The sequence below is a fragment of the Ixodes scapularis genome, unplaced genomic scaffold, assembly GCF_016920785.2.
Source record: "Ixodes scapularis isolate PalLabHiFi unplaced genomic scaffold, ASM1692078v2 PGA_scaffold1__304_contigs__length_218370807, whole genome shotgun sequence".
Lineage (NCBI taxonomy): Eukaryota > Metazoa > Arthropoda > Arachnida > Ixodida > Ixodidae > Ixodes > Ixodes scapularis.
This window is the reverse complement of record NW_024609846.1, coordinates 48,563,250-48,580,377: the sequence shown is the minus strand read 5'-3', so window position 1 is coordinate 48,580,377 and position 17,128 is coordinate 48,563,250. Positions and strand designations below refer to the sequence as shown.

The 17,128-nt window shown below is 44.7% G+C and overlaps 1 protein-coding gene across 1 annotated transcript in view; it reads right to left on the bottom strand.

Moving 5' to 3' along the window:
- Window positions 1-17,128, bottom strand: part of LOC8028868 (protein strawberry notch) — a 71,888-nt gene that overhangs the window by 16,816 nt on the left and 37,944 nt on the right. Inside the window, 7 exon segments of the mRNA XM_029967252.4 lie at window positions 2,100-2,246; window positions 2,578-2,652; window positions 3,842-3,944; window positions 5,989-6,060; window positions 7,632-7,744; window positions 11,164-11,299; window positions 12,932-13,063. Of these exon segments, the coding sequence (XP_029823112.4) occupies window positions 2,100-2,246; window positions 2,578-2,652; window positions 3,842-3,944; window positions 5,989-6,060; window positions 7,632-7,744; window positions 11,164-11,299; window positions 12,932-13,063 (778 nt within the window).

Genomic DNA, 17,128 nt, shown 5'->3' with positions numbered 1-17,128 from the left:
ATTTTACTGACTGATCTTTCTTCATCTGTTTTTTTTTAACAGTCACATGTGGGACATTTTTCTTATTGCAATAAAAGTAACCTTTTCATAAACGTTTGTTGAAAAAAAAATTCCAGTTGTGTTTTTTATTAAGCATTCTTGTTTAATTCACATCAAATAGAAAATATTTCTTTTCAAATATATCCTTATTTAAAACTACTATTCGTATTCGAAAATATTCGATTCGATTCGATTCGTAACCTTTATTATTCGATTCGATTCGCTTCGAAAGATTTTGATATTCGCACACCTCTAGTTTTTATGCATTTAAACCTCGTTAAGAATGCTAATGCACCTTTCTGAAACAGTTTATTTCCAAAAAACGATCGATTTCAAACCAGAACCAAGTCTTTCGGTGTCATAATCACCGGCACGAGGTATCACGTGAAAATTATGCGCCCCTGATTGGATGCAGCCGCTTCAAACGTATTCGAATTGCTCCGAGTTGCTTGCTTATTTCGAGCCGGACCCGATCTCAGCAATTCGTGTCGATCTAGAGAAAGCTGGAGAACAACCCGCCATTAACACCAAAATTGCTGAGAAAGATGCTCGATCTGAAGGGGGCCTCACGCACTCACCGCCCTCATGGCCCTCATTGCCCTCACCGCCCTCCCGGCCCTCACCGCCCTCACCACCCTCACCGCCCTCACGCCACTCACCGCCCTCACGGCCCTCACGGCCCTCACGGCCCTCACGGCCCTCACTCACCCTCACACTCATGAATTTTCCTGGTTCAGAAACTCACTCACCCTCACCTCACCTGTGAGGATGAGGGTGAGTGAGGGTGAGTGGGGGCCCTCATGAGTGAGGTTTGCCGAGGTATGTGCACGCGTACACAAAGAGAGAGCAGGGAGTGCCCACTGTTGGAACGGTAGCCTGCACCCTTTACCCGAACACTCCTGATGCTGCGCAACTCCCTAGTCCCAAAATAAAATGAGCAAAATAAGTCTTTAGAAAGTAGATTCTGTCTACAACAACAGTTGTGCAATCGCACTTTGAACGCCTTATCTTTGTTTACCTTTTTCTTTTGTCCTTATTGTTTTGCCCCCCCTTTTTTTTTTTTGCCTATCTTTTTTTGTTGTCTTTTTTTGCTAGCTTAACTTTTTTTATGATTTTTTTTGTGTGTGTTTTGTTTTCCTGTTTTCCTTTCATTTTTTTTTTATTATTTTCACGTTTTGTTGCTTATACTGCGTGGAGGTCCTGGCCAGGCACACAAGTAAGCGCAGCGGTGTTTGCGGTCTCCACCAACTACGCTCTACTGTATTTAGCAGCTCTTGGATGCTCTATTTGGCAAGCTCCCGTTTGTCGCGACCTTTGGTATTAGCAGAAAAGCCAGGAAATTTCAACTCCAGCTTAATTTAACATATTTTTGTACCAAATTATTGATATATCAAACTATTTTACAATCCCCTTTGGATTCGATATATCCGGGTTCGACTGTACATCTATAATAGACCCATTGCAAAACATGCAGCGCTGTCTGTGTAGCCAAAAGGAACGCCAGGAACGATGTGTACAGAATTGCTAGTGGCAGACGGAGGAAACGCAGGCGAGCAGCCAAGGGTAGGCGAGCAACTGCGCTATCCTCCCCTCTCTCTTTAGTGTCACGCTGTAGATATCAAAAGGGCAAGGAGAGTACAGAACTTCATGTGCAGTCCTTCCGGATTTTTGAGAAAGGTTTATTTAACTAGGTGCACTTTAAGTCACACCACCAATGAAGCCATTACTATGTCTACTCTCATGTCCCAAGCTCCGTACAAGTTTTGTTGTCCTATATTCTGAACTGTGTCACACTGTTCCAGCTCACAGTACCAAAAGTTGGTAGGCACATGACTACCAACTTTGAATGTCCCAACCCATCGCCTTAATTTTTGCAACTTTCACAAAGAACTCTTCTTATAGCCCCGGGAATTAGGAGTGTTGTCAATCTACAACTGCATCGGAAGCTTTTCACAGTCCCTGCAGTACTGCCAAAACAAGAGGGCAAGGGCAACTCTGCAGCTACGCTCGACGAGCACAGCCCTGCGGCAAGACTATGGAAGTGTGCAAAGAGACCTCACCCAGAATGCCCAGGTCGTAGTGGCCAGCCCTTTTGGCCTCCGAGACGATGGCATCTAGGGTGTCCGTAAAGTACTTGAACATGGCGTTCTGTAGCTCCACGGGGATGCCAAGGATGCGGTTCAGAAACTGGCTCATGTTGGTGTAATCTGAGAAAACGAAATGACAGGCAAACTTGCATGACAAACATTGAACCAGTAAAACGCAGGATGACACAAAAGTCCTGCATGGTGGAGTAACTCAATCCCATCTGTACTTCATAGCTTGGCAAAGAGCAAACGCAAAGGCCCCCATCGAGCCAATCAGAGCGACAGAGTAAAGCAAGTGACGGCCCTCCACAAAAGTAATACACTCAATGATACGTCATCACGCGCCTCGCTCACACGCGCCGATTGGCTCACTGGGTCCGTAGCCTTTGCCGTTTGCCAAGTGTTGGTGAAACGAAGTATACTCAGTGAAAGAACAGCAATTTGGCTATACCTTTGTCCAGAATCTGCATCTTGGTCAGTTTGTTTTCATTCACTAGACCCACGCCAACAAGGGCTTTCCTGCAGTCTGGAAGGAGGAAAATTGAAAACCACTATTTGAATGCACAAAAAAAACCACTTCAGAGTCTTCTGTTTTCCTACACAACTTGAAACATACTATCGGAGACAATATAAGCTGAAACAGTCCTTCATGCTTCTTTGGCACACCTGCCAGTTTTCGAAAGGGCTGTCGTCCGAACTAGGAAGGAAATGCGAAGTTGGGGTCCCACACTGTAGTGTTTCGAGCTGTTTGTTTCCTTGAGAAAGGATGGCGCAACGCGAAATGAATGTTTTCGTCTTTTATTTACATGCGATAACGCAAGTATATTTCTGGTTGTTGATGCGACGTCATAATACAAATAAAAAGAGACAGCGCTTCAACGGGGGGGAGAGCCATAGAGAGAACTGTCACTAGTCAGACATGACCCTTCTATTCAGCAGGCTCTGCACGGAGCCACTTCCTCCGTCTCGGCCATGTGAGCATCATTCTTTCTGGTAGTGCTACGGCACCTGTCTCCAGCGAGTATGCGAGCCCCGTTTGAAGCAGGTCTTCATAGCTTGGCATAAGATCACCGGGCAAGCTGTCACGTCAGCCAGTGGATGTTGGTTCTTCGTTCTGGGATGCCGCCTCCTTGTCCCGCACCTCAAACTATAACACATACTTCAGACTATTTGATTATTGAGAGATAATAGAGCTTTTGGGGACCGCAGACGCAGACAAAGGCCAGGTCGGGTGTTTCAGCCCCTACTGGCCACGGGGGTGCACCTCAGTGCCAGCCAGAGTGCCTGTCAAACCACGGTGATTACACTGATATGCAGCAAGCAGTTACATTCTCTATCAATCGGGAATATCAGCTGAATTTAGAGGTACTAATACTGGAGAGGGCTTAGACTCAATGGAGCGAGGGGAAAAAAGGGGGGTTGCCTTTCGAGGTCACTTCTATGATGCCCCAGAAAGAGCAGGTAATGTCTCCCTAGAAGCAGTTTTGTTCGCCGTATGATGTGACCTTTGCTGCAGCGAGGATAATCTGAGCTTGCGATACATCTCCTGTCTGAACCCCAGTCAATACTGGCTGAACTGCTCTGTCTGACACTACCAACCGGTCATTTGCAGCCAAATCAAATGGGACCCAAAATCCAGAGATTCCAAAGTGTTTTTAAAAATGGGCATTCAGTAACCACCCCCAACATTTCACAAAAAGGAGAAGGGAACTGACCGGCAAAGAAGTCGCCCTCCCAGTCTTTCGGCGGAGGGATCAGGGGTGAAGTCTCCACCTCCATCAGATCACTCATCATGGTCTGAAGAGCTTCGTTACCATACTGATGACAGAAAAAGAACAAAAACAGCAACAATCAAGTGCTTGGGGACAGACAGGCCATTAACTATATTCTAGATCAATAGACCGACTTCAAATACTAGTACTATCCCTGTCTTTGTCTCACAAACCATAAACCACGGCAATTTTATCTTCGGTAGATGTAAAAGTTGAGTGCTTGCTTTATTTCTCTAAACTCTTCCTAAAAAAGTATGCAAGCAAGCTGGCTGGTTATGCACACTGAAACCCAGAAAAAGATATATTGCATGGAGACATTAAAGGGCAACTCCGGTAAAGTATAAGAAATATGATTTAATCGTTGATTGTATATCCCGAGGTAGTAATAAACAATTCTAGGTCATTTTAAAAAAAAAAGTAATATCTTTGGCGCAATCTTTATTTAAAGCTCTCCAGAAACCGAAACCTTGCATGCAGCAGGCAACATTGCTTCTGTGTCATCACCTCCATGCTCTAACCACATGGTACAAGTCGTGACGTGACTTACCAGGCGGCCGGGCGCAACTCGGCGCAAAGGCGAAAGTGTTGACTGCTACGATAGGCGGTCTGCTACATTCAACGACGCCTGCACTACAGTGGCCGCGGCTTGTGTTTTAGCACAGAAAAAGACTTCCTGAGGGCTTGTTTTGAAAACATTAGTAGAAAGTGAAGCTCAGTAAACCACACGTAAATATGTCGCGACGGGTTTTTAGAGGTATGCCGAGCTCAATGGCGCAAACCGACTGTCGCACAGAAGCAAACAAGCACATGCGCCTGCTGATAGCTCTGCCCTTAGGCTTTGCCTGAAAAAGTACACAACATGCAAACAAATCTCCCTGAGCATGATGTAGGTATTGCAGGGCAGAGATCAGCATTTTAGGTCGTCCTTACTCACCTCAGCCCCTCACATACCCTCACCTTCACAGCTCCACCCATCCTCAGCCCCTCATTCACCCTCAAGGCCCGTTCACACTCTTGCGACCTCTTAAACCTGGGTTCCTTAAAACTTCTTAAACCGGAGAACACACTGGCACCATCTATTGGGAAGCAGTGTAAACTAGGCGGTCTGGCATATTTTCTTTATTTCTCGCGCATTATCCTTTCTTTCTTGGCTCGAAAAACTTTTGTCAATGTTATAAACGAGCCTTTCTATGGGTATTACCCACATTTGACCTCGGAAATCCCGCAAAACCTTCGCTCTTGTGAAATGCAGTTCCAGGGTCACCGCATAGATGGCGCCACAATGCCAGTGTGTTCCTTCATTCTAAAAACATTTAAGAAGTTTTAAGAGATCTCGTCTCTCTGTCATACTCGGTCGCAAGAGTGTGAACGGGCCTTCACAGTCAGTCACCTTCAGCCTTTCACTCACCCTCACTGAACCTCACGCACTCGCCGCCCTCCTGGCTCTCACGCACTCGCAGTCCTCGACTCCTCACAGCCCTCACAGTAGTCACGGCCCTCACACCAATCACAACCTCACAGTCGTCATGGTCCTCACTCACCCTCACACTCATGAATTTTCGGGGTTCAAAAATTCGCTCACCCTCACCTCACCTCTGAAGATTAGGCTACACCGACACGGTGGTATTGACTGCTCTGTTGGCTATGCCGCACCTCACCCACTAGGATTAGTAGATTCTGGTAATTTCGTGTACCCCAAACTTGGTTTGCCAGTTTCATCAACTTTTCGGTGGAATTAGATTGAAATATTTCACATATGGTCTTTTAAGGCAATATTAAAAAGAATTGCATTATTTTCTTAATATTGAAAATACAACGAAGTTGCTCTTTAAGGTGCACACTTATGTGCTCATTACTTTAAAATTGTCAGATATTACAATTTCATGGTAAGACAATAGTATACTCCACTACAACCATTCCCTTTCGTAGGAGGTTGCCTCTGACTCCTGGCAGCTCGGCTTCGTGGCATCACAGCTGGTGAAACTCTCCTTTTGTGTAATTTGAAGATGAGTAAGCTACTATAGATTGCTCCCGCTTTCCCATCGTAATCAAGCAGTGCAATGCAGAGAAAAAGACAGCAGGAATGTTACCCTGTTGTCGATGTTGAACCGGGACAAATCCCTGGACTCGCCGGCTCTCCTGTCGCCATGAGTGAGGGCGCCCTGACAGAGGACCCAGAGAGCACCGTTATGAATAAGGCCCCTGAATAATGAAGGTAGCTTGTTCTTGTTGCTCCCCCAGCATGCACTCTCTTTTATCCTTATTTTTTGCTCTGTTGCAATTGTGCATCGACGGTAGCACCGACCGGATCGCTCCAAGATAGCAGGCAGCCTTCCCATAGTCAGTTATAATTTGAGTCAGAGCGCAGTCAGAGCGCAGTCAAAAGCTCAATGGCACGCAAACAGATACACGCTACTAAAAGCACCCGGGTGTACACCTCCTACATTCAACCGGATGGGCCGCAACAAATATGTTTAAAGCAAAACGACGAAAACCGTGACGCTGCGCTTTCGGCAGCATAGGCATTCCTCCTCCTCCACGCACACTCTTTTCTTTATTTCTGGCTTGTTTGCATTTACCAGACGATGGCAGCGCCGCCTGGATAGCTTGAAAGTAGCAGGCGGCATTCTCCGAAGAGTGTCATTCCTTTTCCGTATAGAGGGGCTGTAGTCATGCATCGTCACCGACGCCACCATTCGAAGTTATTCGATGGAGGCTAGGCCCAAGTTACCCAGTGACGCACTCGTCAGCCTTGACAGTGTGTCCTCGCACGTTTTTGCAATGCCACAAACACGGTGACGTCAGGAGCGAGTCACTTGACCAACAAGCACGGCTAACACTTTCATCCAGACGCCGGCTCATTTTAGACTAGGCAACAGCCCCCGGAGATTGTGGGAAAAATAGCAGGAAGCATTGAAAACCTATAAATAGGCGTACAACTTCTGTCTTACGGGAAGTATAAGGGTACAGTTATAGCTGTGCGACGCTGTAACACAAACAAGCGATTTTTTTTTTCTTCTGTTTTTCTTTCAGATTTATAAGGCTGTATCAGTGCAGAGGAAAGGGCTCAATTGGGACACCTACCAAAGAGGTAAAACTTGGTGTCTGCCAATATGGTTTCGAGAAATTTTTCAAAAAAAGGAATCCTCAATTTCCTTGGTCAATACTGACTAGAGTTGAAATTCCCTGACTTTTCCAGACTCGCCAAATCCCGTGACAATTCCTGGTTTCCCATGTTGGCAGACACCCTTGTTACAGTGAAAAGACAGTGAGAGTGCAGGCGAGATGGTGATAGCTAATCATGTCATATAACACCTGAGACTGTCGTGGAAGAGATTGGAAACTTTTTAGTAGAAGGAAACGACACAGAAAGGGACATCTCGACGTCCCTTTCTGTGTTTGTTCCTTCTACTAAAAGTTTCCAATCTCTTCCACCACAGTCTCAGGTGTTATATGACATGACTGGTTACAGTCCCTTTTTAAGGAAAAAAAAAAGGGGACTAAATATGCATTATCTTGAGTTATTGAATAAAGGCCACGCCTCGCGGGCCATCGATCCCCTCACCACTCTCAATCTGTCTTCACATGTGACAGTCAGAGGAGAGCTCCCACAGCAAGCATGATAGCAACACAAAAGAGGGTAGGAATAAACGAAGAACACAGATAGAGATAAAGACATTGAATCAGAAAGGTAGCTAGCAAGAAAAGAATGCGCACAACTGAATCAACTCACCAGGCTTTCCAGACGCTTGGCAACAATGGAAGCAAACCTCCGCTCTCCAGCCAAGTCCGAGATGAGGAACACATATTCTGGGGCATTTACCTGGTTTGATCGGTGCGTCCGACCTTTGCAAATAGACAAGCCCAAGTTTGCAAGCAAGTCCAAACAGAATAAAACGCCTACTGAATGCAGCAAGTAACTAGACACTGCCTTTGAAGCCTTCTTCAAGGTCAGGCTCGTTCAAGCAAAGTGCACTGCACAGGAGCAAAAATGAAAGGGACCGGAGCAAAGAAAAGAGGACGGCCTAATGCGTCGCATCAGCTGCCTCGGGCGGCAGTTCCGGGACATAACAATTGGGCAGGGAGATACAACAGACATGAATGTATATACCTATCAGAGTTCAACGAGAAAACAACCAGTAAGCCAGGAAGACATCAACAGGGTTCCACTTCCATGCTTCGGAAGAAAAGAAAAATACTCGTCTTACAATAGTGTACATTTAAAAGTCAGGATAAGCGGGTTGGTCATACAGTCAAACGCTTTTATAACAATCGCCTGTACTACAAAACCCATTTATTGAAGTAAAATAAAGTTCTAGCCAATCTCCTATGTGATGTGGTTCTCTGACCACTACAACGAATTCCTGTTTAAGTAATATTTCTATTTAACGAAACAATTGCGCGGCCCTACAAAACAAAAATGATTGGCAATAAAAAATTTTCTAGGTGAAAAGTGAAAGATCTTATGTAAATTGCTGCTCTTAGGCGACGCGTGTAGAAAGCAGAAATACTGCGGCAGCAATGACTTTTGAAACTGCCGCCGCGCCACCTCCGCCGACGCCGCACCGCGCATTCTCGATTTTGGGTTGAAATATTTTGTTAGTGCGTAACTTTGTGTCTAGATGATGCTATGACTATAATGTTGCTGCGTAGAAAGCCTGTATGCAGCAACATAGTCACCATAACGCCATCTAGACACAAGGCTGCACACTAACAAATTATATGAACCCAAAACCGAGAATGCACGGTGCAGCGGGAGCAGCAAAAGCAGCACCGCGGAGGCGACACCACGCCTCCGCTGCTCGCTTTCGCGCATAATTTCGTTTTGCTCACACCGTAGATTGAATACGTGCCATTCCGCTCCAAAACTCTTTTGTCTTTTTTTTACATTTTGTTTGGGCAATGCGCACATTCATTTTCTCATTTTGCATATACGTCGGCGCATTTAAAAGAGCCCGCACTAACAGTATATACAGCTCGTTATAACAGACCCTGATTTTGTCAAAGATTTCGGTCTGCTATAAAAGAAGTATGTTGTATGCAGATATGAAGTTGAGTCAATAGCATCTATGGTAGAGGAAAACCAACCGAACTTCACAAATCGGTATGTTATATCCAAATGTCTGTTGTAACAAGGTCTTTTGTAATGAGCTTAGACTTTATATAAAAAATTTATTTTTGCGGGCAGTCGCAAATTTTTTATGCTGTCTTAGAACCAGTCTTGGGTAGTAACGCGTTACTGTAACTTTGTTACTTTTTTGGGAACTTGTAACTGTAACGAGTTACTTTTTACAAATGTAACTTGTAACTGTAGTTCTATTACGAAGTTACTTTTGTCGTTACTTTCCAGTTTTTTTTATGAATAATATATCATTGAACGAGTACAATCTAGCTATTCCTTGCACTTTCCAAATTGTCTGTTCTGACATTTCGACTGTCCATTTGGCCTTCCACAAACTTTTGAATGCGTTCTTTCTCGCGAGTCACGACCCGAATATAGCCACATGTAGATTTGATGAAGAAAAACAAAGTCGAGTTATCTTTACGCAAGCGCTTCTTTGTGCTGCGGTTTTTCTTTTTTCTGCGCAAACGCTTTTTGATAGGGTGAATCAACCATGAAACAACGATACACGCGAAGGGCACTGCGCATGTTTCGTATTTTGATTTGCGCCACCGCTCCGACATAATGCCAACAGTCAAGACAAAATTTACTGATGCTTGCACGGGGTTTGTTTCTGGCTTGCCGGGTATGAACTGAAATATGTCCAGGAACTCTATGAACCCAGCGCAACCGTCAATGACCCAGCAATGTGCTAGTGCTACCAAGGATAGGAATGCTGATGAGAACAAAGAAGAACATATGTTTTAATTTTATGCAGTAAAACTTTGTGAAGGGCATTTTCTAGTTTTTCCTAAATTTTTATGTGTTAAAGAAAAGTAACTGAAAAGTAACGTCGTTACTTTTTAAAAGTAACTGTAACTAGTTACTCTTTTGTTGCGGTAACTGTAACGGTAACTTCGCTACTTTTTTCTGAAAGTAACTGTAACGAATTACTTTTTAAAAGTAACTTACCCAAGACTGCTTAGAACCTGTTCGACCGACGCGCCAATCTTCGTCAGGATCCAAGATTGCTCAATATGAGACCCACACTGCTTCCCCCCGGGAGCGATAATATGCAGTCGAGGAGACACAATCTGTGACCCCACCCGTAACGCCAAAATCAAAGCGAAATCAGTACAGCCGCACAGTAAAACGTGCCCCCCCCCCCCCCCCCTCTTTATGCCAAACCGATACGAAAAAGAGCACAGTCGGCTCGGATGTGCGCCTCTCCCCCTCCTCACTCCTCACTGCGCCGCTTACTGCAGCTGTCGCGTGCTAAGTACATGGCCGATTCTGCCGTGCTACTACGCTAATGCTGTCGCGGCTCCCGCACCCGCTCCTACAGCAGTGCGGCCACTTAGGGAGCCCTTCCAAATGACACATGGCAGTGCAAGCCGCCGCCCGATTGAGTAAAAGCCAAATTTACACAGTCGGCGAGCGCATCAACCGCTGCGTGATCGAGGGTCAGTGGTTTAGTGAACGTAGCAATTCATATTTTTATAAGTCAGTTAAGTTTGCTGTCTAGGTGTTTGGACAACCGGAAATTAGCCTGCAGCAAGGACGGCCTGGTGTCTCAGCTGTAGATAACAAACTTTGCCAGCGGCTCCATTGGTGGTATGACCGCTAACGTGGTGTCTTTAAATTGCATCATGCCATAATCAGTACATGAACGCACGCCAATACAATTTTCATTTTAGAAAAATAAATATAAGTGGTAATTGAGCTCAAGATACCTGGATTCTGCAGCGCGACCTTTCGCTTCATGTGCTCCGAGCTGTTATGTGCTAGCAGACTCGGCCATCGTACCCCCCTTTTGATAAGCCAATTGCTAACGTACAAAAACCTAGTTTCTCATGTTGCTCTTACTATATTTAGTGCTATACTTTTTCTTAAAACACCTCAAATGTTGCGTAGGAACGTTAATATGCGATAGGAATTCGGTTTCGCACGATCGATTTTTCGCCCTCAATCATACAACGAAGTTACCTGCACTATGAAAAATTTTGCCGATCCCGTGGACAAACAGACAAACAGGCAAAACTCCCAAGTCGTATCTGTCCATCCGTTCTTTGTTTTTTCTTTTTAAATGTGTAAACTACATTTCGGGGATGCAAAGATTTTCACGCCGACAGTTTGTGTAGAGTAGCGTCTCCCGTGAACATACCAAACTGTTGCACCGCCCGGTCGGCGCTCCAGGGCAGCTCGAGGGTGAGGTGGACCCTGCGGGCCTGGTTCTTCGCCCGGCGGTCGGAATGAAGTGAGATGCCTAAACTCGCTGCTTCCGAAATGATGGCGATGAGCTGGACATGGCCCAAAGGAAAAAAACAAAGGTTCAAAGGACGGCGCAACTATTCTTGTACTTTCAGTAAATACCTTTCAAAATTAATCCTTACTGTCCATATTATTTAGATAGCACAATGAGACACAGACAAGGAAGATAGAGACGTAAAAATTAAATAGCGCAAAGGTTAGACAAAGGACAGAACATGTAGACAGGACAAGTGCTAACTCACAACTGGCGTTTTAATAGAAAAGAAGAGAAGGAAGCAGCATAGAAATACGTCGAAAAAGGAAGAAAGAAGATTTATAATAAAAGGAAAAAGGTAAAAGTGAAAGGTATATACAAGAATGAATAAAAGAAAAGAGAAGAAAATGAAAGAAAGGGGAGCTGCGTAACTAAATTAATTCCTGGGAATATATTGAAATTAAGAAAAAGACTAGCTTAAACAAAGAAGAAGTTGAGAAGACTAGAAATTCCCGCTGAATCAACCTCAAGTTGGCCACCGAAGGTAAGTTAATTCTTTTTCAGTTAATACCACTGAAGGTGCACTCACACAGGCGTCTTCCTTGTCTTTTATGGTTAAGGCCTCGTAGATTTCTCGTGAAGTTTTATCGCGGAACCGTCGTAGGATTTTCGTTTTTGTCAGGATCGGTTGGCATTTACAGTCTCTAACATGTACTGCTAGATGTCCCGCTGGAGTTGATTTGAGTGAGGTGGCGTGTTCCCGCAACCTGGTGTTGACGCAGCGGCCTGTCTGCCCGACGTATATCTTGCCACAAGTGAACGGTATTTCATAAATTACCTGGCTTTGGCAAGGTACATATAATTGCTTGTGTTTGACGGTGCACGGTACTTCTCGATCTTGTCCTGTCTACATGCTCTGTCCTTTGTCTAACCTTTGCGCTATTTAATTTTTACATCATGCATATCCAACTAGCCCACCTCAATATCTTAGAAGATAGAGACACTGCGCTACGGTCCATGCTGTTCATAAGCTACAAAACTTACTTTCCATGAGCTACAAAACACGCATTAGATTTCCACTTCAGAAAATGGCAGTCACAGAAAACATTAAAGAGACAAACCGCATTCGCTTGCTCAACTCGCAGTCAGATGATTTGGAGCCATTTATATGCGGCCAATGGTCATCATGGCCACGCATGGGTATTGGGTAAGCACAAGGCACGTGTTGGTTTCCAAACGTATTGTTAGGGTTTGGCCGTCCCTGTCACAGTAGCGATTAGACAAAGTCACTACTTGAACGCTCGTTGAGGCACTGGTCGTCACAAACCCAAATCAAGCGCTCACGCATGTGCAAGTGTCCCATCTACACGCCGCATTTGACCACCATCATCATGAGGTAATGCCCAAGAATTTCTGAACACTGTCATCACTACACAACAACACAACATCAAGTCTTGCAAAGGAGAGATTGAACTTTTTTATACAAAATTACATCACGACCAACAAACTTCCAGGTCAGTGGCATACCGTGTGAGCATACTTGGGCCACACTGGTGCCAGCTGCTTGTGTGAAGTGAGGAACATACCAATCCGATATCGTTGCACGGCCCCTTTGAAGTTTACAGGGGCAAACAACCTTCTCAAGAACTGCCAAAGACGTGAAGTGGCAAAGCCAAAGTTTCTGCACCTTCTCTCCGTCCATGAACCGCTGCTTCTCCGTGAGATTGAGCGTCTTCAGGGGCACGTCCACCTCTGACCTCGGTTCGTAGTGGACGGTGCCTTTGGCCGTGCTCACCACGCGCCCTCTCCTGCCAGTCATCTGGGTGACAGAGACAAGCGCATGAGGAAAAACGTCAAACACTACGGGCACCTGCACCCTTAGCCCAAGGATCTTTCACCAACCCGAACCAGGCAGCTGCTGAGGCATGGACCAGACCCCAAACACAAACATATGGGTGTTCTGCGGGATAAGCATTTGGGAACGTAACAGCCAGCATAGTGATGTCAATGAGGTTCTGCAGTATTAAAGTTAGGACCTCGTCCAGGTACACTCACCCTACACGGTATGACAATTATTAAACCAAAAAGGAAGCAACTAAAGCAAGCAATTATAACGAAGTGGTTGTTACTGAAAGTAGTCAGACATGCAGCAAGGTCCCCCCAAGATGCTCTAAATGAGCACTCCTCACCCTCTCCCTACAGTTCTACCAATGTGCTGCATTTTTATTCAGTATCCACTAGGCCTGCGCAAACAGTGTATTTTAAGTTGGAAGGGAATTCGAACCAAATGGTGGTCAAATATTTTAGAATCTAATAGTTTTTTATGCCTCTTTTAAACAAAAGTCATACTAAACTTGTGAGATTTTAAGTTGAGAGTGAATTCGAACCAAATGGTGGTCAAATCTTTTAGAATCTAATAGCTTTTTTTATGCCTTTCACTATTGTTACACTTTAACAAAGAGTCCAGCTGAACTTCTGAAGGTTGTTGCCGTGCTTCCACTTGTCCAATTCTAAGCTAAACATTTTACTAAAAAAACCCAAGACTGGGACGAGAAGGGATGGACAAACACAAAGTCTTAAACACAGCTGAAATTTATTTGACAACGAAAGGGCTTATGTAGGTATCAAATCCTACACAAAACACTAGAGACGAGTGAGAGGGAGAGAGGGAGAAATGGGGAATCCCGTGCCACAAACAGCACAACAAAGCAACCTTCACAATAGAACTGAGAAGCAGTGACCTCATTTATAAAACAAAAACAAAGCAAGCTTTACAATAGAACTGAGATGTAATAGCCTCCTTTACACAATATATATATATATATATATATATATATATTTTTTTTTTTTTTAACACTGTTTACATTGGCAGTGCCTTTTAAGGGATGCTGAACCAAAATCTGGATTCCACAAAACACGGCGGCGAAAGCGTGCAACAGGATGCTACAAACTCCAAAACATCACTCATACAACGATATTTCGAACGGATGACCATATTTTTCAAAAAAAGGAGGCGCATTTCTCTGTTCTGTATCCCATGTCACTCAAAACATGTAAAGGCTGGCATTGTTCGCAATTCAGCCAATGGTGCTCTGAAAAAATCATGTTCCCACTTTATTGGGTCTGCTCTCAAGTGCTGCTCTTAAGTGCCTGTTAGACCGTTTTAAAACCACTGGGTACCCTCATGATTACGTTTTCAATCAGTTGTTTTTTCTCATCTCTGTCAAGAAAAAGTGCCAAAGTGTTCTTAAACCCATAAAGCATGTGGTTCCTCCGTTTTTTCAGCAGGTGTCGCATAATCTTAGATCTATTGGGAACAAGTATGGTATTAGAACTGTATTCAGCAATGATTACAGACTGAATCGAATGACTCCGTTTGCTTCCGTCAGAGCTGGTTGCACTAAGAAAAACAGGAAAAAAGAGGTCAGTTGCATGTCAATAGTATATAGGATCCCGTTTGATTGCTGATTAAGCTACATAGGACAGACGAAGAGCTGTATAAACAATTGTCTCACCGAACACAAACGTTGTGTCAAAAACAAAGATCCATATTCGGAAGTGTCAAAACATGTAGTTGAATGCAATAATTGTCTACCTAACTGGGACTCAACCACAATTGTCCTAACAAAAAAAGATGACCGGAAACGTTTGATAAAAAAATCTATAACAATCATGAATCATGGGAATGCAGTAAATAAGTCATCCCTCACATTAGATACAGAACAGAGAAAGTTCCAACAAATTTGGTGCCTTTGCACATTAGGCCAAGTGTTTTATTGCAGCTAGTAGGTCTTGGGTTGCTTTTGTCCAATTTTAAGTTTTATCAAGATCAGTTCACTTTGTGTTGGATTCCTGGTCGTTTGGTTCGTTGCATCCTTCCTGTTCTAATGTTCCGGCTTTGGCCAAAAAAGTGTACTTTTCGAGTGATCCTTAAAAACATCTTTCTTTTTTGGTTTCATAAAAGGGTGCTCCGACGTTTTCTTCATAGTCCCCGATTTGCTTAAAAACTTGCTAAACACACCAACAAAGATAGCTGAAATAGTAACCCAAATATTTGGCCAAAATACCTTTTTCTTGCAAAGTTATAGGATTTACAATTTTGGTCCTCATCGTGTTTTTCAAAGTGAAAAGCTCTACTGGCAACATTGAAAAAGTGACATCATGGGAAGCAAAGCAAATGAATGCTTTGGAAGGTTGCTCCAGCTTCCGCGCAGCAGCACAAAACAAATGCTCGGCATAGTTCATTTCTAGACCGCCCGCTTGAACCACAAGCCTGCCATCCCGTGACGTCACGGCAATGAAAAGCACGGGTTTATTCGCATCTTAGTCTTAGCGTCATTTTCATTTGCCGATTTTACAATAACTCTTGAATTTCGCGATACTGAATAGCATACCGGAAATAGTAAAAGACGGCGATTTTCAAAATATAGTTAGGTGGGGTTGCTCAAAATATTGCCGGAGTACCCCTTTAAGGGCACTGCCAACTTTCTTGTTTGGTGCATACATCCATGCACGGCGTGCTATCAATGCGGGTTGAAACGGCGCTGCTAAATGGCGTGGACGGCACCACGAACACGGAACTCAAAATGGGATGCTCTACAAACGTCAGTGTGCAGCGTTCCAGCAAATCTTTATTTACCTGTTGGCTTTGTCTTAAATATAGCACAACCTTATTAACCGCGGTCACGACGTTCCAGGAGAAAGACCTGGTTTGCTGTGACCTTACTGCGGTGGAGACGGAGTTTGACCTTACACTCCGCGGTTATATTCCAGGATGTGGGTCATCCTCTGACCTCACAATACCTGAATGGTGACTGCTTATGTTATCTTTCCAACTTTGTATTTTGTCCGGACAAACATTTTTGTCATCAAAACAAAGTTTCATTCTGTGATCCCCATTGTTTTTCTTTCGCAAGCACGTACTATGACTTCGGGGTTGCGGATATCGGGTAGGAAATGCGTAAACAATGAGAAGTGTCTTCCCTCCTTCATTTTACTTTGTCACGGACGTCCTCCAACAGCAAGGTTCGTAGCCACATCATTCGGGTAGGGTGAATGTTCGTGGATCGTGGAGTTTGCTGCTGGGGTATTTGTAGGCGTGGGTGATTACTTGGATTTTTTTTTTGGAAATCAATATCCGCCCAAAAAGTGGGGTAGGCGATGACTCGGGGATGGACAATGACTCGGGATATAACCGTAAAATATTGTATAATTACCACAGTTTTAACTTCGGAGCTTTTACTGCAACGTAGATGTCAACATTCACAAAATTTTCGATTCTTGCTTTTTATGCTTTTCTCTTAAGCGTGAGGCTGTGCAGCGGCAAAGCGAGCTAAGCGGGTCTTGCTTCTCAGCAATGCACCAGTGGTGGGTAAGAAGCACTCTCAATGGGGAAAACGCCTAGACCAATCTCAATGTTTGCAAAATCCTAACGTCCACTCTTCGCATTGGGTGCTTCACGATTTCACAATGCGCCAGATTCCCTGGCTTCGTGCTCACGGGGCAATTGGAAAGAGCCAAGTCGCCTCTTGACCTCCATTTGCCCTCCAGATCAAAAGAGGGCACTTCGTCGCCTCTGGCGGTGGACTGGGAGAAACCTCCCCACAGATCGCTGATAAAAGATGGCGCACCGGGGGGTGTGGCCACTTCGCTCCCTTAGACGTCAGCGTACGACTTGGGCAAGTGCAAGGTCGCGCAATGCCACGGGTGCAACAAGTGTCGGCTTGTGGATCAGGCCTAGCCCTTTGCGAACCACGTGGCATGGGACCAGGCACGTAGCCATGGGGAGGCCCATGGGGCCCAGGCCCCCCCCCCCAAATCTTCTATTCTGCTGGGGCCTCCTCTCCTCCCTCCCCCTCATGCAACATTTTGTCATGGGCCCCCC